Below are 24,316 nucleotides of genomic sequence, written 5' to 3'. Positions count from 1 at the left end.
ACATTTTTGCTCTCGTCACACCTAGAATGAGTTGACGTACTAGACTCAGTCAGTTGCTCAACCACTCTCATAGCTCAAGGCTTTATATATTGTACATCTGTACGATATGCTGCCACTCCCAAAGTAACCAATTAATTTCCATGTGTATTTTAAACGCTGCCTTGTTTTCGTAAGTTGCCATGGGGTGCCAGCAAAAAACTGGGATACGACATATTATAAGGCTATAACATGTATTCACAAACAGAAATTACAGCAGTTGTAGTTCATTCAACATTAAACCCTGAGAAAAAAATCAAATTCGTTAAAAACTGTCAGTAAAACAGAGCCATATTCACATACAGAGTAATTAAAATAGTAGACAAGTCACCAACATAAAATGCAATGTAAATTTAAAATAAGCAGAAGCAGGAGCAGCAGCCTGTACTGTCCTGCATGAGAAAATGTCCACCACAAGAAATGAAGAATTTAAACATGAATAAACTCACCACAAAATAATGAGAAAGAAACAAACTGACGCACAATCTGTACCAAGACAAACTGTATTACTTATATTTATTCAAAGTTAAGAAAAGTGCATAGTTGAAGCCCTTTATCGCTCTTTTTAATCACTCAGTACAGTGTTAAGGGACAGTTTAAATGGCACTAAAACTACAGTGAAAGAAGTCCACAAATTTGGCCAGTTCATACCCAAGCCTTCTTTTAAGTGCCTGTATAGGGAAAAGAATGAAGACACCAGATTCGTCAGAACTCTCCTCAAAGAAAAACAGCGTGAAAGGGCATGTCTGTCGCAATACCAGGTCAATGTTTTTACTGGCATAATTTCAACTTCACAACTGGCACTGCCGCAAACTGGTTACATTGGTTACAAAAAAAAACAAAAAAAAAACAAAAAAAAAAAAACTGCCGCTTCGCCAAGTGGCGTAGTCCATAGGGTGGTCGACTCGAGCCGTATGCGAATCCTCCCGCACGAGCAGCGGTTCGATTCCCGCCATGACACTTTCTCCGATGTAGTCCTTTATCTTTTACCCCCTCTGTCTGAATAAAGTTTTTTCTAAATGCGTGTGCACACACAATACAAAAAAAAAAAACTATTGTGTTAGGTGTTCTCCCTCTGCTCTTCATGGGCCCAATAGAAGTCATTACAGATAATAGGGTCAGAGCAACTGTTCTTAAACAGAGAAGCTGAACATCTGCAGTTTTTTTGCAGCCGGACCCCTATGTTAAACCTACTGCACAATACACCAATCACGGCCTAAAGTACAAACTTAACCCGACACAAAGACAGAACTATTACACTATATGCATAAAACAAGGTGCATGTTTGGGCAGAAAAAATGACCTTACCGACAGAATTTGAATTGTGATGGCTGCAATATTGGAGGAAAAGGGAGGGGGGCGCATTTTAATTAATCTTTAAAGCACATACGCATTACGCTAAGATTTCTGAGGGAAACAAGATCCTGGCAAAGAAGCCACTTTGATCTAGTAAAGAATGTGCCTGGACTTAAGTTCAAGAAATGAAAATGATAGATATCAGTAATGACACACAACGAGTACCGATACTTGCTATTATGGGCAACATTGGGTTCCCTGCAGGTGAAACCTTTTCAAATAGGACACGATTGCAGTTGGCAATGTAACCAGCAGCATGACCAAATTCAGGCAAGGCACTGAGTAAACATCATGGATGCCCAAATAGAGGTACTGTATATATCAATATAGATTGTGACCATTAATCATTTCAGATATAACCATTTATGAATTATTTGCCCTATCGCATGGTGAAGCTCAGCCTTTAGAGTCTATGTATAGAGCCTATGGAGTATGGAGACATTGGGCAGGTATGGATCTTGTTTGCCTTGGACACCAGTCACACCACAAGATGTTATTTTAGCCCACTTATTAGAAGCACGGCACTCAAGAATGCCCTTCTGGTTTCACATGGCAAATGCAATGTAAGGCAACCAGATAAATACAGCTGTCAACCCTCCATAAGCAAAGTGCCGCGACAACATAAAGCCAACAACTTAACCCTGGAACCACAAACCGAGCCCAGCTAGAAGCAAGCTTTAATCTTTCCATTTCACAACAGACGTCATTTAGAAATCAGCCTGACTCTGCCCAATAAAAACAATGGGGGGGGGGGGGGGGGGGGGGGCTTTTGGCCACTGAAGGGACATTCAAACTGAGTTTTTATTATTCTTTTTTTTTTCAATTGCACGTTTGTTTTGCATCTCACCTTCATTTCTAGCACAGTATTCAGCTGCAGTCCAAACACAAGATTATTTAAGAAGTCAGCGAGTAAGCGATAACATTAACACCTTCATGGAATGTTGAGTTTGAGCCGCCCACGCCATAAAAGGACCGATTTAGATTTGGCGTCTCTCTTCCCCTTCCACCCGACTGGTTGTGGACACAATCATTTTCTGAAAAGTCCGAATTCAGCTGCAGTAGCAGAGGACACCAGGAACAAATCACTCGGTTCCAAACATGCCCTCCGAACGCAGCGATCTACTGTGAGACCCACTTTACCTGTGGGGGGGGGAGGGGGGAGAAAAAAAAACAAAAAAAAAACAGACAACTGAATACAGACAAGCAGTATGTGAGAGAACTGAAACGAATTGAGGTGGTGAAGGAGAACATCCGAGTCACAGTAGCTGATCGGGTCACGTCAAAACCTTGGCCGTTTGGAACTCAGATGTCCAGCTCCAGGGCTAGTCCACGGGCGGGGCGGGTGGCTCTCTGTCACGGTTCTGAGGAAGGAGGAGGAGGATCGTTTGTCTCAAAGGGTTTGCCAGCTCGAGCCCAGAGCCAGACACAAAGCCTTGCCCCATTTCTCACTGTCCCACCCCGAGGCTTGACAGCATACCTTTCAAGCCAAGAACAATGCATCCAATACAATAACTCATTTTTTTTTTTACAGCCTGTCATAGTATATGGTGGAGAAGACAGGGTGAAACTGCTGATTCACTCAAGAACATCATGACACCCGTCACTGAAGCACTCCTGAGTGAGCCCGAAGGCATTCTCCTACCCCACCCTCCCAGGGGACCTGCCCCGCCTCATACTGCTGTTCTAGGACACTGGGCCCCAAGCACCAAGAGGGGGGGGGGGGGGGGGGTCACTCACGTTGTGTGGGCTGGCTGGTTTTCCTGTGGCCCCGGGGCCCCGCATGCTGGCTGGTCTGAGGAGGAAGAGGACAAGGGCCAGCACCACCCAGGCCAGCATGATCATGGGCACGGTCAGGTCCGAGGCTGCGGAGGAACTGGGGCCCGGCACTGTGGGCGAACAGGGGTCTCCTTCACTGCTCTTAAAATGGCGGCTAGGGCTGTCCTCCTGCGCAACTATCAGCGCTTAACCGCACAGCTAACCACCTGGCGTTTATCTCCAGGGGCTCGACTTTTAACCAGGGGGAGGAAGAGAGGTCCGAGGCGATACAAACTACAGTTAGGAGACCTTTAGGTTTTACAGTTAGGATTTACAACTCATTAGTCATAAACACATGGTTAGCAAGCTAGCCAGATAAATAATACAGTTAATGATGTGGTCTGTTGCAATGATTGATCAGAAATAATAAGAGAATTCAAGAGTTTTTTGGGGGCTAAAAGTGAGTGAGTAGGCCATTTCTAATTTAATCCAGGACACAAGCACCAGGGCTGGAAAAATAAGACAATTATAAAGCGTAAACAATTTTCAACCTTATTTCTTTTGTGTGCAATAGCGCGTTTCTCCATTAGAAGAAAGTCAATATAAGGACAAATACATAATGACTATGACGGTTAAAGAATGAAAGTGATTTTAGTGCAGAATCTGCTCTGAATACTTACTGTCTTGAAGGCACTCCGTGTCCGTGCAGTAAGACTGGGACTGCCTCAGCTGACAAACACAAAGAAAAGGCACTTGTATACTGTCATCAAGCTTGAAACATTTATCAGAACGAAGCAAGCAATTTCTCCAAAAAACGCATGCACAGCAAAGCTACCGGTCTGAGAATTCTATACTCCACATTCCATGGCCTCTGCTTCCCTCTGCTGGCAGGGAGGAATAAATGGTTATATCATTACAGTCACTACAACAACTCTTTTTTTTTTAATTCTTTTTTTTTTTTAAACGTGCTTTTTCCACTTTCTTCACAATTTGGAATGGCCAATCGTACTCACCAGTCATGCTCATTGCTGCAACCTCCGCTATCAATTTGGGAGAGAGCATACAAGCACAAGCTCTCTCCAAAGCCTGCAACGTCAAGCCGCTACTTATTTCACACAGCAAGTTCAGTTGCAGCTTTAGCAAGAAGACGGTGGGTTATATACCGGTTGCTGGCAAGTGACAGAAGATGGTCATTCCAGCTGACTAAACCGCTTTCTCTCTCCGGACGACAAACCAACCAATCAGGCGTCACTCTGTGAGGATGCCAGCCAAAGTCCACACAGGCTCTGTCCGGATTCAGTATCAGACTGTGGGGTCATCCACGCGATAAAACAGTTCCTTAACAGGATTAGCCACCCGGCAGCCCCAACAGGATGCATTCCAAAGTGTATTTAACCACAAGTGCTTTGTGTCACTGTTATAAAGTTACCATTCCAGGATTAATGCGAGGCAACCCGGCGCACTTTGTCAGGCACACAATGATAAAAGGGATTTTGAGAACTTATCATGACTGTAATCACCTTGAAAGTCACAATACCCATATCCATACGCTGACAGAAAAAATGGTGCTATGTACCAAACTCTTCAGTATTTGTGTTACCATGTACTGAATACAAATATACCACCCAAGAAAAACAACCAGAGGTTTGTTTTCAGGTCAAAGTACAGACACTGACCATTCAACCCACTGGCTCTTCCTAATTTGCCCAAACTCTCGTCAAATTTGCTCTTGTCAACAGTTTTTTATGGGGGGGGGAGGGATAACTGGAATTTTTATACTGTCCCTGGCTTTCTGGAACAAATTCTTACTGTATTTTGTACTGCGTAAGCACAGGGTGACAGAGAGCTTTAGTGAAGCGAACAGAACTGTCAGGAATGAGACAATTTGATAAGACCCCAAAAGCACCAGCAAATCTCTGCTACATTATCAAATATCTCCTCATCAGACAAAACATCTATGCTATCGGTTTCAACCTATGCAAGTTGTGACAAAACAAGTTGTTTAAAAAAAAACTGTGTGAATTGAACAAATGCTATGAATAGAAGGGGGGAAAAAACAACCATTTGCACTGTTACAATGTTACAATAGTGTGGCATTCGATCTGCCAGAGAAGCGGACTGGACTCAGGAGAGACCATGCACACCTGGATTAAGTTAACTATTCAAAGGTGTGCTTAAAGGTGTGTTCCTCTCTACAGTTTGAGGCTGAGACCAGGAGCTCGCATCAAGAATTTTGAGTTTCATTTGTCTGAGCACAAAAGGAAAGTAAACCTGCTGCTGAGAAGCTACAGGAGCTGGCCAGCTGAAAAGTGGGCCGGCTAGGAGTGGCGAGCTAAAAAGCTGCTGCTCAGTTTTGCTTTCTTTCGTCTTCGTTATTTTAGTTTTTTGTTTTCGCCCAGAAAATGTGAGGGGGGGGGGGGGAAGGGTGAAGGTGTTTGTTCATTTCATTTCGAGTTGGTGTGGGTGCATTCCCGGAACTGCCGCATCTCTCTCCCAGGGGTGTCAAACAAGCGTGTGACAAATAGCCAGTGCAATAAAGTACTGTGTATTCACGCATGACCATCCAGACGAAAGTCAACACTCTCCCTTTTATGGAGTTCAGAAAGGACAGCAAGGAGGACCCATTTCCTGTATCGCATACACACACGTCAGTAAGCGCGCACCCAAACCGCTGCCAACGTGTAAAAGCACACAATGCCATGCGAAACCTAACAGCCATCTGAGCTTACCGGCTATACTTCCTGCTCTCACTGACCAATGATCCTCTCTCCAGGCCAACAGTCTCCAGAGTTATCACAGAGGTGCAGCCAAGCATAGACTGCCCACAAGACAAACAAAGACAGCATCTTAATTCCTACAGAATACAGCCTTTATTTAAACTACAGGCATGTACATCAAGACACGTCATGCAAGCTTATCTTCCTCTTCCTCTTATCTTTTTTTTCCCTCTGAGTGTTAGGGAGCCTTTCTTGTAGTTTCTAGTAGGAAATGGCTGCTTTAAACAATAGTGTTCAATGGTTATTTGAAACTCTATGAATGACCCGACTATTACCGGAATGCTACATTATTCCCGAAATAATGGACATAATACATGTGCACAACCACTGAGCTTATATAACCAATGAACAGTGTTTTTAAGACTAACCAACCACTACGAATGTTTCATTGTGCAGCACACAATCAACATGTCATTTCGGCATCCATGTCTCATGAACCAGTATCAGCACCTAACAGAACGTCCTTGAGCCAGGGCCCTGGAAGAGATGGCAGTGTCAGGGAGGACAGTCTGAACACTCCCTTACACACAGACCTGCAACAGAGATCTCTAATCTAAAAACCGCTACCCTCAACGACAAAAATCACACGCAGAACAGCATTAGCACAAACACATACAGTATGTATATATATTAACGTCTTATTCATGAGTTATTGAGTTCTTTTTGCAGTTTGATGGCACTGCTCCTCCTTCCATAGGGTGCATAATTGCCCATCAACACGATTACTAAACCCACCCTGACCAATCACTGTTTAGAGAATTTAAATGTTACTGGTGTCTGACTGGTTGCAGCAGCCCTACAGTTGGCTGAACCGGCACTCGCAACACGCAGGAATGAGAATGACGCAGTCGGCGGCCATAACAGTGTCTCTCCGAGCACCAGCAGCCCCCGCCTGTCCACAAGTTAATCTGCCGAGTTCCGCATGAAGGGTATTCCTCCCACTCATATCTGTGTTAACCTGACTGGCAGACTGCAGAGTTTTAAGAACCGGAAGCTGACATCACACGCCTCTGAGGAGAGCACACGCTTGTCTACGTCTTCCCGAATCCACAGTTGTGAGGAGCGTTGCAGCATGAGCACAAACGACCATTCCAAATTGGGGATAAAAAGGTGAGGGAAAGCATTTAAAAACATAACGTACATATTATTAAATACTGATCCTCTATAATAACTCACTGTAACCTATGATTGAGAGAACAGCAGCTGGAATCATAACATTGACCTCGGTATCAGCTGCTCTCCGCTCCCAAGCACTTGCAATAAACGGCCGGAGAATCTAAATCCGCTGGACTTTCTCTCTCCAGATTCACCCCGGTAGCTGAAGCCCTTAGTATAAATTCACTGCTGCACCACAAGCAAAGTACATGTAAATTTCTCATTCACATTGTTAAGCAAAGCTATTCCCTGGAAGGGTCCCATCCAGCCTCTGTGCCTCTCTCCTGACATCAAAGATATTTTAAAGAAGGGTTGCTGAAAAAATGGCAGAAAGTTCCGAAAACGATCAGGTGAATTGCCACAAAGTCCATTTAAATAACTAAATAAAACGTAACTGAACTAAACAGGAGAAGATATTCTTTTGGGTATGTTGAAAAAAGAACACAGTGACCTATAACATAAGGAAACTAAAAGAAATGGAAATCATATACATGTACTTATGAGTCGGCTTCTGTTCTGAAGCATGTCTCTCCCTTCCCTGTCCACTGAGCAAGAGGCAGCAATGAACTGGGCATCCTACAGGATTCTTTACTCTTTCCCAGGAGAGAAGGACAGTGAGAAAGAGACCAAAGGACAAAGAGAGAGAGAGAGCAAGAGAAAGTGAAAGAAAGAGACACCAGGATGAGGTGCCTGACGACACAGACAGAGAAAGAAAGAGAGAGGGAGAGAGAGCGAAAGAAAGACTCCAGGATGAGGTGCCTCACCAGGTTGATCAGTCTCCTCATGGCGTGTTCATGGGAACAGATGCACTCGCACGGGTCAAAGCCTCCCTCCGCCATGTCTGCGCAGTCAGTCCTGAGGGGAGAACACAGGAGCACAGTCAGAAACACCCGCAAAACAACGTCACGGTCAACCCCAACGGGGCTCCACCGCTTAAGAACATGTTTCTTTTTGCAGCTGCGCAGTTAGATTTGTACGTGCGATCTTCAGTTTACAAACCCATTAACCCACAACCATATCTATATTAGGTGTTCTCAGGTTAAAGAAAAAAAACAACAGCAAAGGACTGAATGGCAGCAGGATGTCCAGGAACAGTCATGTCCTCCTACACATGCACAGAATGCTCTGTTTGTTTGGAACATAAGACCTTGGACTGAAAATGACAGACTTCCACACCCATACAGACAATTCAGACAAGCCAGAAAAGAAACTGGCCATTACAATTGTCAAGTTAAAACGAATTTACTTTGCATTATAAGCACTCAAGAGGTAAGGGATTCCCTGTTGGATGTTTGTCTAAAAAATATTGTCCTTGTGTGTGTTGATTAGCTAAACAGCCAGCAGAACAAGTCTCGCGACATTGTCCACAAGCTTAAACTGCGTATGAAAAGCCACCCATTCCTCCGGACCTCACTGCAAACTAACAATCCGCTGCTGCCGGAAGGAGGCCCCTCGCGGAATTCCACCGTGCTCACTCCACTGACACCCACAGAGCACGGAGCCAGACACCGACTCCCCAAGCAGACGCGTTTCAAATCCCCGTTTACCCACGTGGCTGTCACGCCGGCGAAGTTTTTAACACACTAGTGCCATGGTGCTTTGAGAAAAGGAGAGGAGAGCCCTTAACTTGAAAAGGTTTGTGGCTGGTGCATGTACGCCCGCCACGTCACTTAATAGCCAACACAGACTAACGCTGTGGAAATCAAAATCAGAATAGGCTATATCATTGGAGAGGCCATTGCATCGGTGTGAATGTGGCAAGCACGTCAAAAAGCACATTCATGTTTAAATGTAAATTAACAATACGCAAATATGCAGATTTAAATGCAGAGTTCCAAATACAACTCCAGCTATACAGTGACCGGCAATTTAAAACGGAAACCGCAATCATGCTTTCATGAAAATCTGCACGCCTTAAACAATATGTTCAACTTAATATAACTTGGTTATGCATGCAAGAGAGCACCCGAGGAAGACAAGAAAAGAACAAAGGAAATCGCAATAAACCGAAGAACAAAATCTAGCAGGTACCTTTCTCTCGAGGAGGTTGGTATCTCCAGATTAAATTCTTAACACATGCCGCCGTTCACAGATAGACAGCGAATACCTATTTTTTACAGTCTCTGAGTAATACCCTATCAGTCTGGCTGGTGCCGCAGCCCCATAATTACAAGGATGACGGGAATACCTGTCTGTCCACTATGGCCTGCTCGACGACCCCCTGATGAGTAGACGTGGTTAGAAATGTCTGCACACAAAGGCTCGGAACTTGTTTTTCTTAGTAGGCCTACAGCACTGACACTGTACATAACACACTTCTTGGAAGTGTTTGGAAGAAAAATTGGACGTCGAATAATAAAAATTTAGAATGTCGGATATAGCATACAATGCACACATATTAACACCTGGGCAAATAGGCTGGTTTTTGTTTGCGTTGTAGACGGTTCTTGTTTGCAAAGTCAGGTTAGACTTCGCCATTAAATCTAATAGGTCTATATTTTCTATATTCCTATATGGCCTTCGTTGTTCACTTGCTTTAAAATTATGCTTTAACACTCATTCGATTGCATCAAATAGCCTAATAGCAATACAACCGTTAAAGTTGGATTTACATTTAGGATATCAAATTAACTAAAAATCAATCGAATATATACAAGAGATACGAGGTGGATCCCTAACCAAATCCAAACTCTTACTGATGATTTGATTGGGCAAAATGCAGCTAATCAGTCGCATTAGCCATCACCCATCCCATGAGTCTGATTGCAATTTTGACACTTCGGGCTAGCTATTTATCGGGCTAGCTCGCCCACGCTAACGTTACCACCGTGACGTTAGCCGTCTATCAAGCCACCAAAAAGCAGAAGATGGAACTTATCTTGTATCTTCACGACAGAAATGCAGTCAGGAGACAACCACTTCATTTCCTTACGAACAAAGACTTGAACGAAGCTAGATACCTTGGTTAGAACTCCACGAAGAAAATTTCTGGTTATATTACGTTTTCTTGCATACGCGGCGTAGCTAGCCACAAAGCTAATGCTATAACACACCGATGTTGTGGTTTCTGCAAGCTAACGTTGGATTGCATTGCAGCTGGCTAGCAAACGAACACATTAACGAGCAAACTCATGAACAACACACGACTATTTAACTGAAATCTAGGCAATCCCTGTGAAACAACACAAATGGCTTCCTAGCGACTAGGCTATTGTATAGCTACCTATGAGGAACACGAAGAATTAGCAGTTAGCTAGATTGTAAATAAACAACTTACTCGACGAATTATGAATGCAACTGTGGATCCGTATTTTTAAAAACTCAACTGGCGAGCAAATGTGGTCCAGCTGAGTTCCGTTTAAGCTACCCCTTCAAGTACGGCTTCCCGTTGCAAAGTCTAATCATACAACCTAAATCACACAGCCAACACACACTCATCCGGTGCTCAAGTAATTCCAAGCATCCAGCTGCTGCGCCGTCTGTGTTTTGGTACACAAATGAAACGGCCACGTCACATTTTTCACGCGAGAGATCCGGGTTTCCAAAATAAATCACCAAGAACAGTCGTTTCCTCGCAGACGCAACGCCCTCTGGCCTTTGATTGGCTTAGTTTCTCCCTATAGCTCTTGCCGACCAATCACAAAATTAATGTTGTATCTGGAAGAAAGACATTATTTACTACATGCTAAGAATAAGGAGGCTGTGAAGTGTCCTCTAGGCCCTCTTTATACGTATTGTCTATTTTGTCCATTGGGAATTCATTTCACCAATGGGAATACAGGTGAAGAGGGACCTGTAGTTTTAACAATGAATGCCCACTTTGTTTCCAATGCCCCATGTGGCATAGAGAAAACCCAATCTGAAAAGGCTAATTTATAGGATCTGCTCGTCTTAATTCTGTCTCATTGGCCCATTGATGCTTTAAATGAAGGTATTTCTTGAAACTCCCTGGTAGTCTTAATGGAAATATCATACATTGCTGACTGTAAACTAACTAACTAACAGCCTATAATTGGCTCAAAAAAAGATCTTAGGTTGGATTTACATTTGATATCCTGTATGCAGTCATTAAATATAATTTATAACAGTCATAATATTTTTGTGTATATTACATTTTCATTTGGTGCTTTGCTTCTAGTTTTGTACTCTACAATGGTATCTACTAAATGTAACAAAGTTATGTTAATCACAATAGAAATAGATGAAGTGGAACATATGCCAAAAAACTAATGACAATAAGAAAAATGAATGGTTATGTTTATCATTCTTGAGATTAACAGCATTAAGGTTTTATCAACCTTGCTTCTTTTTTTTTTTTTTTGCAACATTTTGTATGCATCATTCAAGCCAGAGAAGTAGTTATTTGTGGTACCATTATGGTGTTTTTCTATAATTATCAAGGTTTATCGGGTTGTATGATTTAAATATTACAATTCCAAAAGTCAATCAATTACATTCACATATTAATGCTCATTGTATTCTTTATACATTTTTGAAAAACTGGTTTTAAGGGTAAAAGGACAGGAACTCAATGAACTGTTAATAAATCTGTAAAGGGCTAAAATATTGTATCGCTGAATGAATGAACTGTTCCTGTTTATATGGGGTTAAGGTCCACAACAGCGATCAGGACAACAGGCATCACTTGTTAGGACTCACATATTGTCTGAAATCTTATTAGGTTAGCATAATACATTTTCGTTAAAATTATTTGTCCATTTCTACAAGCTACAGGATTAAACACTATTGAAAACAATACAAACTGCTGAAAACTTTTCATTAATTCAATGGAGTACTCAAAAAAACCCTGCAATTCCCACAAATTATGCAAAAAAAAAAAAACAAAAAAAAAATCTAGAAAACTTGTGTTTTGTGCTGAACAAAGGGAAAAATCCTGAGCTTCCATCGCTGGTTTGCATGTACACTGATATTCAAGTTGGCCAAACACATGACAGGAATCACAAAGGCGCTCCATTACAATGGAAATTCTATACAGTGGTTACTGAGTCATGTCCAAATGCAGGCAAAAGTTATTCAGACAAATTGGAACGTGATTCAAATCCCGATTGCAACGAATGTGACTACTAGAAACAAAACAAAACGATGGCCTGATGAAATAGAAATGCACAAATAATACGAAATTATATAGGCTATACAAATACAGCGAGTCAGTACATTGCGAGAAACAAACTTTAATACAAATACACGGATTACTGAAGCCTTTATGTGGAAGACAAACACATGGCAATATTATTATAGAACAGCACGGTATTGAGGATAATAAATCACAATGCAGCTGTTCTGCAAAATAAAACAAATAGCTTTACTGGCGTGCAACAATTTTCTAAGTATCATTTCCCCATACAGCACGATGTGGATGCTTTGAAGACCGCCATTTATATTTGAGGGGGGGGGGGGTCTGTGTTTTTGTTGTAAAAAAAAAAAAAAAAAAAAAAAGGTGAAAAAGGAGGAGAGCGAGAGAGTGTGCGGGATCCGAGTCTGAAGCTGAGCGAAGCTACAGCCGAGGCAGGCCCGATCCAGGAAACAGCAACAGACCGGGGACGGCAAAATCATGGCCAACATCGCAGTCCAGAGGATCAAACGGGAGTTCAAAGAGGTTCTAAAAAGCGAAGAGGTTTGCCATTTTATTCCCCTTACAGGCGATGTTGTAATGCAGTGTTAGTAATCATGCAACGTTAGCAAGCTAATGTTAGCTTGCTAACTTGGCAAACTGCGGTCGTTGGGGATTTTTAAATAGGCTATTTAGCTAACGTTAGCTAAGAGAAGCTAGCAGGCTAGGTTAGCCATAACGTCAACCAGAAGCACTGAAGGCCCACGGGACGGAGAGGTAATGTCATCTCGACCGTGGTTAGGCACGTTCCTATTCTTGGTGTGGAGGGGTACATGCAGTTGTGCAGGAAATACCGAGGATTGCGATAGTAGTTAGGCCGGGACAAGGTATTTCGATCGCAGGCACAAGTCATTTTGTGAGATTGGCAATGTGATGTTAGTTAGCCAGCAGTGCCAGCTGGACCCAGCTTCATATCTTACGAACTTGGCAAGCTACGACTCTTGACAGTTTAACGACAAAGTGGAGGCTGAGTAGCTCGAACCGGTGGCTACGGCTAGCACAGAACCACTGTCGTTAGCTACAGGTCTTTTTCAGGTGACTGTTTTGTAACTGGCTGGCTGATTGCTTGCTGTCATGCTAGCCTATTTGGATATGTCAGTCTTTTTCTAAAGGTAAAGCGTCATTTTGAAAAAGTAAATCAATTGCTCTTGCTGCTACAATGGTGGGTAACGCCAATCACCTCGCCAGCAAATCGTGACAGTCAACCAAGCTAGAAAATATTGGCTAGCACGCTACTCAGCCAGATAGATGGCTGATATTGTACGGTGGCTTGGGAACGAACGTTAATGGTACCAAATCTACTGGCTAGCTAAACCGTGTCAAAGATGAATATATCTAAATAATTGTTGGTGGTTCGCTAAACAAGTATTCAAACAATTGCCCCATTACAACATATTTCAGTATGAGCTGTTTGAGAACTAGCTGTCACCTGAGCACGATTAAGCCAGTTTGACAGCTTGCTAGCTGACTAGCCAACGTTATATTCCAGATGTTTGATGTCAATGTATGTTCAGTAACTGACGGCTGTCCACAATGCTTTTTAAACTAGATTATTAAACCGCTTACTAGCAAGCAGTGGTTGGGCACTGGGCCATGGCCAGTTCTGAACTTTGCGTCAAATACATCAAGCAGCATGTAGAAATAAGTATGATGGCTAAACCTGAGCCAGTTAGACTGCAGCGAATTAGTTGGAAGAAATCGGTAGTAGCAGTAGTAGTCTTCATAGCATAACTTTGCTGTTACCTGTACTAAAGAATTATTATTATTTTATTTTAAGTGGCAGTGCAGTGGTTAGATAACCGCCTTTCTTTAGTTTTAACGCGCGGGTATAGCCGTTTTACCCGAATGCATGTAAAGTACTCTTTCACTGCATCTCTAAATGTACAAGTCTAGTTACTGTCCTTGGTTGTTTACACGGATTATAAGGACCTGATTCTTTTGGGTCCAAGTTCTCAGAATATGGAAATATTTGGATGCTTCATGTATATCACATTGTTTGAAGGGTTTGGAATATGCAAAGCACTTCATTGTCAGTTCTACATGTAGTCTGAGGTTTCTGCAGAAAGTGGTGTCTAGTGTGCTTTCTCCAAATTGCTATCTTCTGCGGTATTCATCAGTTGAAGAAGATTTACGGTAGCAGTGGTTTAATTGATAGGCTGTCCAATTGCATATAGCTCAATGGCTTTAAAAAAAAATATATAACCTTATATTTTTGGATAGTGGGAGGACCAAGCACAAGTGTCATGCGTTACTGGATAAACCAAGCGTCAACTACAGTGTAGAATTTTCAAAGGAATCTTGGTTAACATCTGAGACGGTGACTACTGATGGCCCCTTGATGTACTTGTGAAATTCACCTGATGCTGTTGTAGAAGTGTGAACTGTGGTTCATGAGGAGAGTGTGTGGACATTGAAATGGTGGAATGGAACTGCAGAGCCATCTTGCTTGTAGTGTGAATGCAACTCGCATAGGATTCCAGCAGCTTGGATGCTGTAAAGAGGACCGTGGAATCCAAGCCCTTTTGTGACATGAGCTGCTTTTCAGAGTCTGTATTTGCCCCGTACAGGTGGCTAGCCTCAATGGAAAGTCCCTCGTCTAGTAGGCATGGTAGGATTGTGCTGTAGCGTTAGTGTAATGGGTGAAATGATGATTTAATTGACTTCTGAGTGTCTGTGATGTGTGTGTGTGTCCCTCTTTGACGGGGTGTGTGTAACCACATCTAGGCCAGCAGTGGTGACCGCATTCTGTCTCGCCGTCTCTCGTAAATTTATCTGAAAACGGCAGACACTCATTCAGCTTGGCTTTTCATTGGAAGCTACGAAGTGTATCAATTTTTTTCTTCCGTGTTGTGGGAAACCCAAATTAACATTTTGTAAAACCTGATAGGAGTTGGACTGGGATTATTTAGAAGTGGTGAGGGCTGTCCATTATTGTTCAGCATGTAAGGCAGGAATATCATCATGCCTGTTCAGATCAAGGAGAATGAGGTGTTTGGAAGAGAATGCTACTGTACAAAGTTATGCATTTTTATTCAGTACCCAGTATACATGGAATGTATGCATTTATGAAAAAAAAAAGTTGTGAAAGAAATGAGAAATGTATTCCTTTTATATTTGCGTTTTTACGTTTTAACGGAAAGAGTGTGAAAGTTTGGCCCATGTAATTCCTGACCTGTTTGCTCAAATCGCTTTTCCAGTGCTGAACACATGATGGAGTCTGTAATGACACATTGGTAAATGCCCCGAAAAGGAGAGGGCTCTCACACAGTACATTACAGGGATGTAAGCTGTGATCCTGAGATGGATGGTTTGGCACAAGCCCTCCTCTCGACCTCACCTGACAACAGCATAATTGTTTACACTTCATTTTTTAATTTTACTTTTGTATTCTCGCCCATTTGCAAGTCACGCTAGTGTATGTTTTTGTGGCCTAGACACAGCAGAAGACGCCAGTAAAAAGGGAAATGAGTATGATTAAGATAAAAAGAAAGACCGCAACAATACTGAAAGCAGGCGATGAAAGTGGAACATGACGAGCAGCCAGAAGATGTGTTGAACAAGGAATTCCGTTGTTTATTTTACATGGAGGGTGAGCTAAATGAACCGAAGCACTTGGCCCGTTGTGAATACAGTTTTGAATACGGAAATGTCCCCACTTTACTCAAAAGAATGAATACAATGTTGATTTAGTAGGAAAAGGGATGTAGGTGCACGTGTATATTAATTTGAGTATGCCTGTTTACGCATACATCAAGCAACAGTAAGAATTGACAGCAACAGTTATTATAATGCATGGATTTACAGTCGGTGCAACAGTTTGTTGCTGAGAATGGACATTTTATGCGGTCTTTAGATTTAAATTCAATTCGGTGTTTACACAGAAACAGTAGACGTCTCAGTGAAGGCTGAGTGCACACCAGCTGGACTCTGTTCCGCCTGTTGGAGCTAAGCATTAGTGCAGGTTGTGCCGCAGGAGTCTGGGAATGCAAGGTGAAGGAGAAGTTGCATTTTACAGTGTACGTGTAGCATGTTTTTAGGCTCTGTGCATAACACTGGCAGTTGGTGTCTCCAGGCATTTCCTGTCTGCTGTAACCAGCCTCCAATGAATATTAGACTAACGAGTGTACTGGTGATGTTATTACTATTATTATTATTATTATTTTGCAGCGCATGTGTGGAAGGTGGTGCATATGAGTAAACTGAACTTTTTCTTTTGATTTGACTCTTCTGTATGTTTTTCTTGCCATCTTTTTGAAAATGTTAAAGGTGTGACTATTTCTGGCTTTACAGGCTGCATTTAAGCCCCATGTTAACTTCAGGATGCCATCCTTCCATGAAGCGTTCCACCGCTAGTTTTTCTGTTCCGTTCACTTGAAATCCAGCTCGTTTTCTTCAGCAGGAATTTAATTAGCACAATATTCATTTTGGCATCCAGTCATAGGAAGGCGAGTTATTATACCGTGACCTTCTCTCCGTCAGAGTGGAATTATACTGGACCGTGTCGTTCTACCAGTCGGTAACGATCTAAAACTCTGGGAATTTGTTATGGATTCCACACGCATTGATTTGTAAATACTGATTTTTTTTCTTCATAATACTCTGCACACTGCTATCTAGTTTGCCTCTTTTCGTTCTCATTATTATTTTATCCTTTCTTTCTCCTGCACTGACTCTCTCAGGGGTTTGAAATGTGCTGCTGCTACGGTCTCGCGCTGGTTAATCGGATCTACGTGCGCGGGTTGAGTTCATTTCCCAATGGCGGTGTGTTAAATCCGGCGGTTCTGCGTGTGAAGATCTCTTCTGAAATCTCACAGTTTGAGGGCTTTAAGACATTCTGATACGAGGGTCTCCCAATTCGGAATGGCCTGTGTGCCTGTGTCTGTGGCTGTGTGTTTGCATTCTTGCTCATTGCGGTAGCCTCCTCTGTCAGGTGAAGAGAACGTTGACTCCGAAACGGTTATGTCAGCTCGCTGCCTCTTTTCACTCCACCAGTCAAGCTGGCAGAGACACACATTTATCTTGTGCACCTGGTTCACCAGAGGGGGGCGCTGGTGAGCAGTGAGACACGCTGCTGACTGAGGTCCCTCCTTCCTCGGGCAACGCTGCACCCCTTTTACGCCATTTCGGCTCTGCTCCGTGGGGCTGCCGGCCAGAGCTGGCAGTGCCTCCCAGTGATGGCAGACTGTGCTCTCAGACACTGCATTAATGCCATCACAGGATGAGCCTCTCCTGCTTGCCTGTTTGGAGATCTCCTTAGCAATTCCTCTAAATAAAATGGTGCACCTCCACACAGGTAGCAAATGAATGTATAACGCTTTGATGTAAATTACCGCTAGATTTTATTGTACGAGCAGCACTTTTTCAAAGAAAAGTTTATCGAATAAAAATGAGTACGTGGTTGCGTACACTGTTATGTCATTGATTGTGTTGTGTTCGTGAAATTTCCCAGCAGATCGGCTGTTTCCGTGGGCCGTTTGTAATGCGTAACTATGAAAGCGGAGCGTCGTTTCTGAAATGGCGGCTTCCCTGGAGAGCCGCGGCTCCACTGACTCTGCTCGGCTCTTTCCTTCCTCTCTTTCTTTCCGACAGACGAGCAAAAACCAGATAAAGGTGGACCTGGTAGACGAGAATTTCACAGAGCTGAAGGGGGAGATAGCAGGACCCCCGGACACGCCGTACGAAGGTGAGGGACCCTCCCCTCCCCTCCCCCCGGATTTCACCAAGCTCCTCCCCCCAGTTGTTTGACGGACAGCAACGGGGGGCCACTTTTACCCAACCTCGGTTAATGGAGCCCCATTTCAGGAAAAACAATACCTTCATCTGCAAAATGCTTACAATATGCAAAGCAGACCACACATTTATAATTCAGTCTCCTTTAGTTGCCTTTAGTAAAAAACAAAAAAAAAAAAAAAAATCATTTGTTTCTTTTTGTTCGCAGCCTAACTGGATTACGTGATCCTCTGTGTGGTTGTCCCCCCGGGTTGTTTTTGTCTTGGGGGAGGCATATATATTTTCATATATTGATTGTTTAATTTTGGTGAGATATAACAGCTGCAGAAAGTGTGCTTTACAGAATCGTAAATTGCAGCTTGCTTGCTGGAAAGATTACTTTGTGCTGAATTCACAAGGCAGAACTCAGTAGAGAGCAAGTTGAAAGTATAATGGCATATGAAGAATTCACAGAGCATATCTCCGCATTTCAAAAAAAGGAGTCGGTTATTATGGAACGGGACTGGGAAAGTGGCATTCAAGGAACCTTTTTGCTGTATCGTGTAATATTTATTTCTTTTTGCAGGTGGCAGATATCAACTAGAAATAAAGATTCCTGAAACATATCCATTTAACCCTCCAAAGGTATGGCATAAATGGCTTTTTCGAAGGTGTCATTGAAAGACTAGATTTAGCAGTAAGTGGATACACACTTAAGTGAAGCATGTCTATCTGGTTGACGTTCAGACACCCTTCATGAACCCCCCCCCCCCCCCCCCCCTCAAAATCTGTCTCTCTTTCAGGTGCGTTTTATTACAAAGATATGGCACCCAAACATCAGCTCGGTCACTGGGGCGATATGCTTGGACATTCTTAAAGATCAGTGGTGAGTGGGGTCCACCAGTAAAATTAATCTCAGTCTTGTCAAGGTGGGACGCTGGAGGATCACTGTAAATTGGGTGCCAACTTTACAAGTGCTGTTCCAGTCCATATATGCGAGGTTTTAGAGGGCAAGTTATCTGATTATGCTAGATATCAGGGGGCCAGTTTTTCAAATCTGTTAGATATCAGATGTTGAGTTATCTGAATGTGCTAGGTATCAGGTAGTGAGTTATCCAGATGGTGCTGGTTATCAGGGGCCAGTTATGATAATATTCTAGATATCAGAAGGCAAGTACTCTTAATAAACTAAATATCATGAGGCCAGTTATCCTAATATTCTAGATATCAGGAGGCCAGTTATCCTAATACTCTAGATATCAGAAGGCCAGTACTCTTAATAAACTAAATATCAGGAGGCCAGTTATCCTGATACTCTAGACACCAGTGCGCCGCACTGAGACTGAATCTGTCCTTCTGGCTCCGCCCCCCAGGGCAGCCGCCATGACGCTGCGCACGGTGCTGCTATCGCTACAGGCTCTGCTGGCGGCAGCGGAACCAGACGACCCTCAGGACGCAGTCGTGGCAAATCAGGTGCGAGGAACGCTCGGCCTCACTCTTAACGCGACGCAGCGAACGATCTTTGTCTAACGCGTGCGGGTTCGTGTGAGTGTGCGGGTGAACGCGTGCGTGTGTTTGAGTGTGTGGAGGAGGCGTACCCGTGCCTTTGGGCCTCTCCGATTTTTCTCCCAGTCCTGTGAATACATTGACTGCATTTGAACTCGCAGCACCTGTAGTGTATTTTCATATACATTGTTCAGTATTGTTAGAGTATGATCCATTTCGGTGTCCTTAAAGTAAAAAGCGTACGTACAGATTTGTTGCGTATGAGTGCTGTTTGCACACTGACCTGTTTGCGCGTGCTGCTTCTGCCTGCTCTCGCCTCTCCGCTCCAGTACAAGCAGAACCCAGAGATGTTCAAACAGACGGCCCGACTGTGGGCGCACGTGTACGCGGGCGCGCCCGTCTCCAGTCCCGAGTACACCCGCAAAATAGACAAACTGTGCGCCATGGGCTTCGACAAAGTGAGTGCGTCCGTTCCCCCACACCGCACCGCACACACACACACACACGCGCATGCACGCACACACACACACATGCACGCACACACACACGCACGCACGCACACGGGATATGTGGGACTGGCATGTTACTCTGAGTGGATGGGGATGGTTCTTTTTGGGAGGTGTGTTCCGGGACGATGCAGAGCACGTGTGCGGCCGCGGTAACTCCCGCTGTCTCCTCTCTCTCCCCAGAACGCAGTAATAGTGGCCTTGTCTTCGAAATCGTGGGACGTGGAGACGGCGACAGAGCTGCTGCTTAGCAACTGAGTCCACCCTCCGAGGCTGCGTCACTAGGCTTGAACACTCCACCCGAATCACCGCCCCAGTCCACATGCCCCCCCCCCCCCCCAATTCTATCTCTTTCATTTCGGCCAAATTCTCACCCCCCCCCCCCCCCCCAAATACTACTTTTCCTCCCGACTACAGTTCAGTACCTGTAGTGCAGTCCCTGCCCTCCTCCAGCACCTCCATTTTACCTCCAGATTTATGGTTCTTACTTTTTTAAAGAATACATATACGTTCCCTTTTAAAAAAAAAAAAAAAAAAAAAACAGCGAATGAAACGCATCCGATACGATCCTGAAAATTGAGACTGGGGTGTGAAAATGTTTTGGAAGCACCCAAAAAAGTTCATCTGTAAATAAAGGTATTAAAGTCTGTGTAAATTAAAAAAAAGAAAATACATGGGGAAAATACTTTCTTTCGTAATATTGTAAAATCACCTTGAATCTGAGCTGTGCTTATGAATGATGATAATGATGAAGAAAACGTGGCCTATAGGTTTATTTTTGACAAATGTATAATGGCAAATGCTGTCAGGTCCTGTGAAAGGTTTCCGGAAGTTTCTTTGTTTTTTGGCTGTGGAGCTGTACGGTGTACACTCATTGGGTTAAATTGGGCCTGTGTGCCGTTGGTCGGGGGGTCATGGGGTCATGGGGTCGGGGGGGGGGGGGTCAGCTCGGCTGTACGTGTGGAGCTCACCAGTGCTCTCGCCTCAACACCTGCATGGCAGGTTCTGGCTCTGCTGGTCAAGAACAGGAAGAGGTTTTCCCCCCCCCCGCTACTCTCGGACTACATTGTCCGTTTTGAAAAACTTGAGTTTTCCTGAACAAGGGAGAAAATCACTGATATCATACTCGTTTGTACCAACACACGCAAACTCAAACCTCATCGATCCGCTGGGCCAGATGACGTGCTGGAAGAGAAGGCCGTATGTATTAATGCTATGTTTGTATTACGGAGTCCCCTCTTCCCATTGCACCACTTGTACAGGTATACAGGTTGGATTGTACAGTATTATTAGTCATTTAAATGCCTTTTTTTTTTTCTTGAAATTCAGTGAATCATAAAACGAAGAGTGGAACTCTTCGTATACTCTTCATATCCTGTTTGCAGTTTCTTTTCCCTCACCTCTCAATCCCCCCCATCCCCCCCACAAAGTACCCTTGCTTCCTCCCTCCCTCCCTTTCCGGTTGCCGTAGAAACGTCGACCCCCTCGCCCCGTGCGCCGATTGTTCCCGTGCTCGTTCCTCTTGTGGATCGACGGCAGCGGGGGCTCGAGTGGACCGTGGGGCTGTGATCCACTCGGGGGCTAAAAATAACGAAACGCCTCTGAATGACAAGCCGAGCTCACGGCCCCGAACACAGGACCCTGTTCCGCGGGGTTGGCCCCCAGCCTTTCCAGGCCCTGCAGTTTGGCCTGCGGGACGGGGGGGGGGGGGGCGGGGGGCACTGTGCCATCCCAGTCAGACCCAGAGAGGAGTGGCTTCAGCTTAAATTTACTCCCCAGTCCCAGCGTTCAGTACCCTGAGGCGCTAGCCTGTCCGTCCGACGGAAAGCGTAAAAAGTCACCGTTGCGGAGCACGGCAGAGTTTTTAGAAGAGTAGTTTTTTTTTGTTGTTTTTTTTGGCTGCTCGGGGGTTCGTATTCGTCGCTGACGGGGATGTGCTGAATCAGGGATTAGCGCCTAGCCTTTCTGCTTCCCTCCGCGACTGTTCCGGCTTCCCGCCCGCCAGCACGGGGCTGTGTGGCGACCGCGCTCCCAAAGGGTCTCGTTAAGAAGCCTCCGTTCGCTCTCACTGTAAATTCTGACACCGTCGTAGAAGAGTAATAAAAGTTACTGCATGGGTTCTCGGTTTTAAGTGCAACGCTCTTTACTCCGAACTTTTAACTGATGTGACTTTTTAAACTTTATCCGCAATTCCGAGGTTGGAAAGTCATTACCATTAATGAAACCATGCCACACTTTCTATATTTTTTTTGCTGAAGATGAAGGACAGCACACTTGGTACTGTTGAATCGGACCCAAGTATCTTATTGGCCTCATGATCCCAACAACAGCTGCAGTAAATGTTACTCATGTAACCAGTTATCATACAGGTACAGTCCTCATCCCTGATCCAAACTGTTAAACAGTCTGTTCCAGAATACGGTTAGGGTTTTATTTTTTTAATTTACATAACTGGTAATTATGGAAAATAAAATTCAAAAGGGGTAAACCATATTCAACTGGGTCTGTTAGTCAACCTCATTCTTTCTGTGGTGAATAAGTGCTACTTATTAAACACACCCAAGGCGAAAAGTTTTTTTTTTTTTACTGTATATAAAGCTATGCCATTTGCTATGGGTACAGCATTCTTGATTTTTAAATGTTATGCTGTAGCTGATACTACTTCTGATAGGCTTCTTCACTGCACTGGGGGAAAACAGATTGCTTTTGTTGTTTTTGTTACCGATTGTATTAGATTTAAAAAATGAGCTCGCTGTCAAAAGCAGCAAGGTAGCAGAGTACTGTATGTTCATAGTGAGCTACTAGACCATCTTCCTGCTGTTCACAAAAAAGGAAAAAAAGCTTTAGGCCGAGACTCATTCCAGCTTGCATTGCAGTTTTTCCAGAATTTTGAATAACTTAAAAAAAAAAATAATAATAATAAATGCATTACTGGTTGATCTTGGCAACCGCAGAACTCGTGCAATTGAAGAGTAACCAATTAGAAAGGGGCAAGTTGACACTGTGGCTCCAGATGGCTTTGTCCATGTCCCACACTCCAGACGATGGACAGAATTACACTCTTCCCCCTTACACTGTGCCCGCCCGACCCCCCCCCCATCTGACACCCCCACCCCCTCTGAGTTCAACAGCGGGGCTTCGTTCTGAGGGTTGAAACCCGAACCTCTCCCCGTCATCTTGTATATACAGCAGTGGTTTTTCATGTTTTAAAAAAAAAAAAACAAACAGCTAACATCTTAGAATGCACCATTGATGGCTGAACTTTTTTTGTAAAAAAAAAAAAAAAAAAAAATGAAAAAGAAAAAAAGAATGGATTTTCTTCCTGTCTTCCTCCTCTTTCACTACATTCAATACTGCACGAAAAGTAGGGTTTTACGTTCATTTTCCCGCCTGGACTTAAGTTCACACCTTTGCCGATCTTTTGTCCCCTTCCTCCCCCTTTCTCTATTCTACATCTTCTGATGAGCCGTACACAGCATGGTTATTTATTGTCAAACTGTCATATTTCTTTTATTAAAAAAAAAACATGGAAAATGAAAATAAAACGGATGTGGTTGTCAGTGTGTTTTCAGTTTTAGACGATCCACTCAATTTAGTCCCACATGCCGTGTTGTATTTCTCATGCATGGCTTTTCCAGGAACTCCAAGGACAATTACATTTTAAGGACCTTATTTGTAAACAAATGATGTTAATAGGGCCTTCACTTTCAGGTAGTAAATATTCTGCTCTTTCACTGTAGCTAGTATTGCAAGAAGATTGCTTGGGGAAAAACATCACCCTTAAAAAATTCCATTTGACTTGTACGTGACGCCTTGCTATGGACACTGGAGAATTTAAATACTTGCATCGTTACCTTCAATCACTCAAAGTCCAAGCACTATGAAGACCTTATATTCCCCATTCAAAATCAAGCACTTTTAAGGTTCTGTCAGTATTAGGAATTTTAGTATGGTAAATATCGGCTTGGGCAAAATCTTCAATTCCACTCAGTTCTTTTACCCCTACAGTGTTCCTGCTGGAATTGTAATAACCCCAGACAGAACAACTAATGCATACTGCTTACTTACACAACACTCTTTAAATAGACCTGGAATCCATGGTCATTTTGGTTACTAAAAAATGACTGCAGATTTCAGACATATTTGTGTAAAATAATCAACTAAATGAGTTTAAGCCCAAGATTTAATGATAAAAACAGGCCAAGCATCTCAATTCATAATCCTCTAGATCAAGGGTTCCAAAAAATTCCCAGCCCATGACGAGTGAATAAATTTCATTTTAAACGGGTTAACATGTGGAAATAATGTCTTAACGTATATCAGGGCAACTGCATGCACAGTGTAACCAGTGTAATAAGTTTCATTTGTCTGCCATAAATATCATT

The 24,316-nt window shown here is 43.4% G+C and overlaps 2 protein-coding genes across 3 annotated transcripts; one reads left to right on the top strand and one right to left on the bottom strand.

The window, feature by feature from the left end:
• Positions 1–523: 523 nt before the first annotated feature.
• On the bottom strand, positions 524–10,611 carry smim14 (small integral membrane protein 14). Of its 2 annotated transcripts, XM_035418729.1 has the most exons (6): positions 10,357–10,611; positions 9,268–9,300; positions 7,844–7,934; positions 3,828–3,876; positions 3,130–3,278; positions 524–2,753 (listed from the first exon to the last, which is right to left on the bottom strand). In XM_035418729.1, the coding sequence occupies exons 3-6, from the start codon at positions 7,916–7,918 to the stop codon at positions 2,715–2,717; spliced, it is 312 nt and encodes a 103-aa protein (XP_035274620.1). In that variant the 5' UTR covers positions 7,919–7,934; positions 9,268–9,300; positions 10,357–10,611; the 3' UTR covers positions 524–2,714. The 2 variants fall into 2 exon arrangements, with proteins under 2 accessions (XP_035274620.1, XP_035274619.1); XM_035418728.1 differs by lacking the exon at positions 9,268–9,300 and having other exon boundaries at positions 10,357–10,607.
• A 1,916-nt stretch (positions 10,612–12,527) lies between these two features.
• On the top strand, positions 12,528–23,456 carry ube2kb (ubiquitin-conjugating enzyme E2Kb (UBC1 homolog, yeast)). The gene is made up of 7 exons (XM_035418723.1): positions 12,528–12,714; positions 17,800–17,893; positions 18,506–18,564; positions 18,723–18,805; positions 19,293–19,392; positions 19,755–19,883; positions 20,115–23,456. The coding sequence occupies exons 1-7, from the start codon at positions 12,652–12,654 to the stop codon at positions 20,187–20,189; spliced, it is 603 nt and encodes a 200-aa protein (XP_035274614.1). The 5' UTR covers positions 12,528–12,651; the 3' UTR covers positions 20,190–23,456.
• Positions 23,457–24,316: the final 860 nt, after the last annotated feature.

Source organism: Anguilla anguilla, chromosome 5 (genome assembly GCF_013347855.1).
Source record: "Anguilla anguilla isolate fAngAng1 chromosome 5, fAngAng1.pri, whole genome shotgun sequence".
Taxonomy (NCBI): domain Eukaryota; kingdom Metazoa; phylum Chordata; class Actinopteri; order Anguilliformes; family Anguillidae; genus Anguilla; species Anguilla anguilla.
The sequence above is the reverse complement of the archived record's forward strand: the minus strand, read 5'-3'. Positions and strand labels throughout refer to the sequence as shown.

Coding starts and splice junctions, on each gene's coding strand:
- smim14 (XM_035418729.1), bottom strand. CDS start 7,918: ATGGCGGAGGGAGGCTTTGACCCGTGCGAGTGCATCTGTTCCCATGAA. Junction 3,877..7,843: donor TGAGGAGACTGATCAACCTG/GTGAGGCACCTC, acceptor TGTGTTTGTCAG/CTGAGGCAGTCCCAGTCTTA. Junction 3,279..3,827: donor CACGGAGTGCCTTCAAGACA/GTAAGTATTCAG, acceptor GTTCGCCCACAG/TGCCGGGCCCCAGTTCCTCC.
- ube2kb (XM_035418723.1), top strand. CDS start 12,652: ATGGCCAACATCGCAGTCCAGAGGATCAAACGGGAGTTCAAAGAGGTT. Junction 12,715..17,799: donor AGGTTCTAAAAAGCGAAGAG/GTTTGCCATTTT, acceptor TCTTTCCGACAG/ACGAGCAAAAACCAGATAAA. Junction 17,894..18,505: donor CCCGGACACGCCGTACGAAG/GTGAGGGACCCT, acceptor TTCTTTTTGCAG/GTGGCAGATATCAACTAGAA.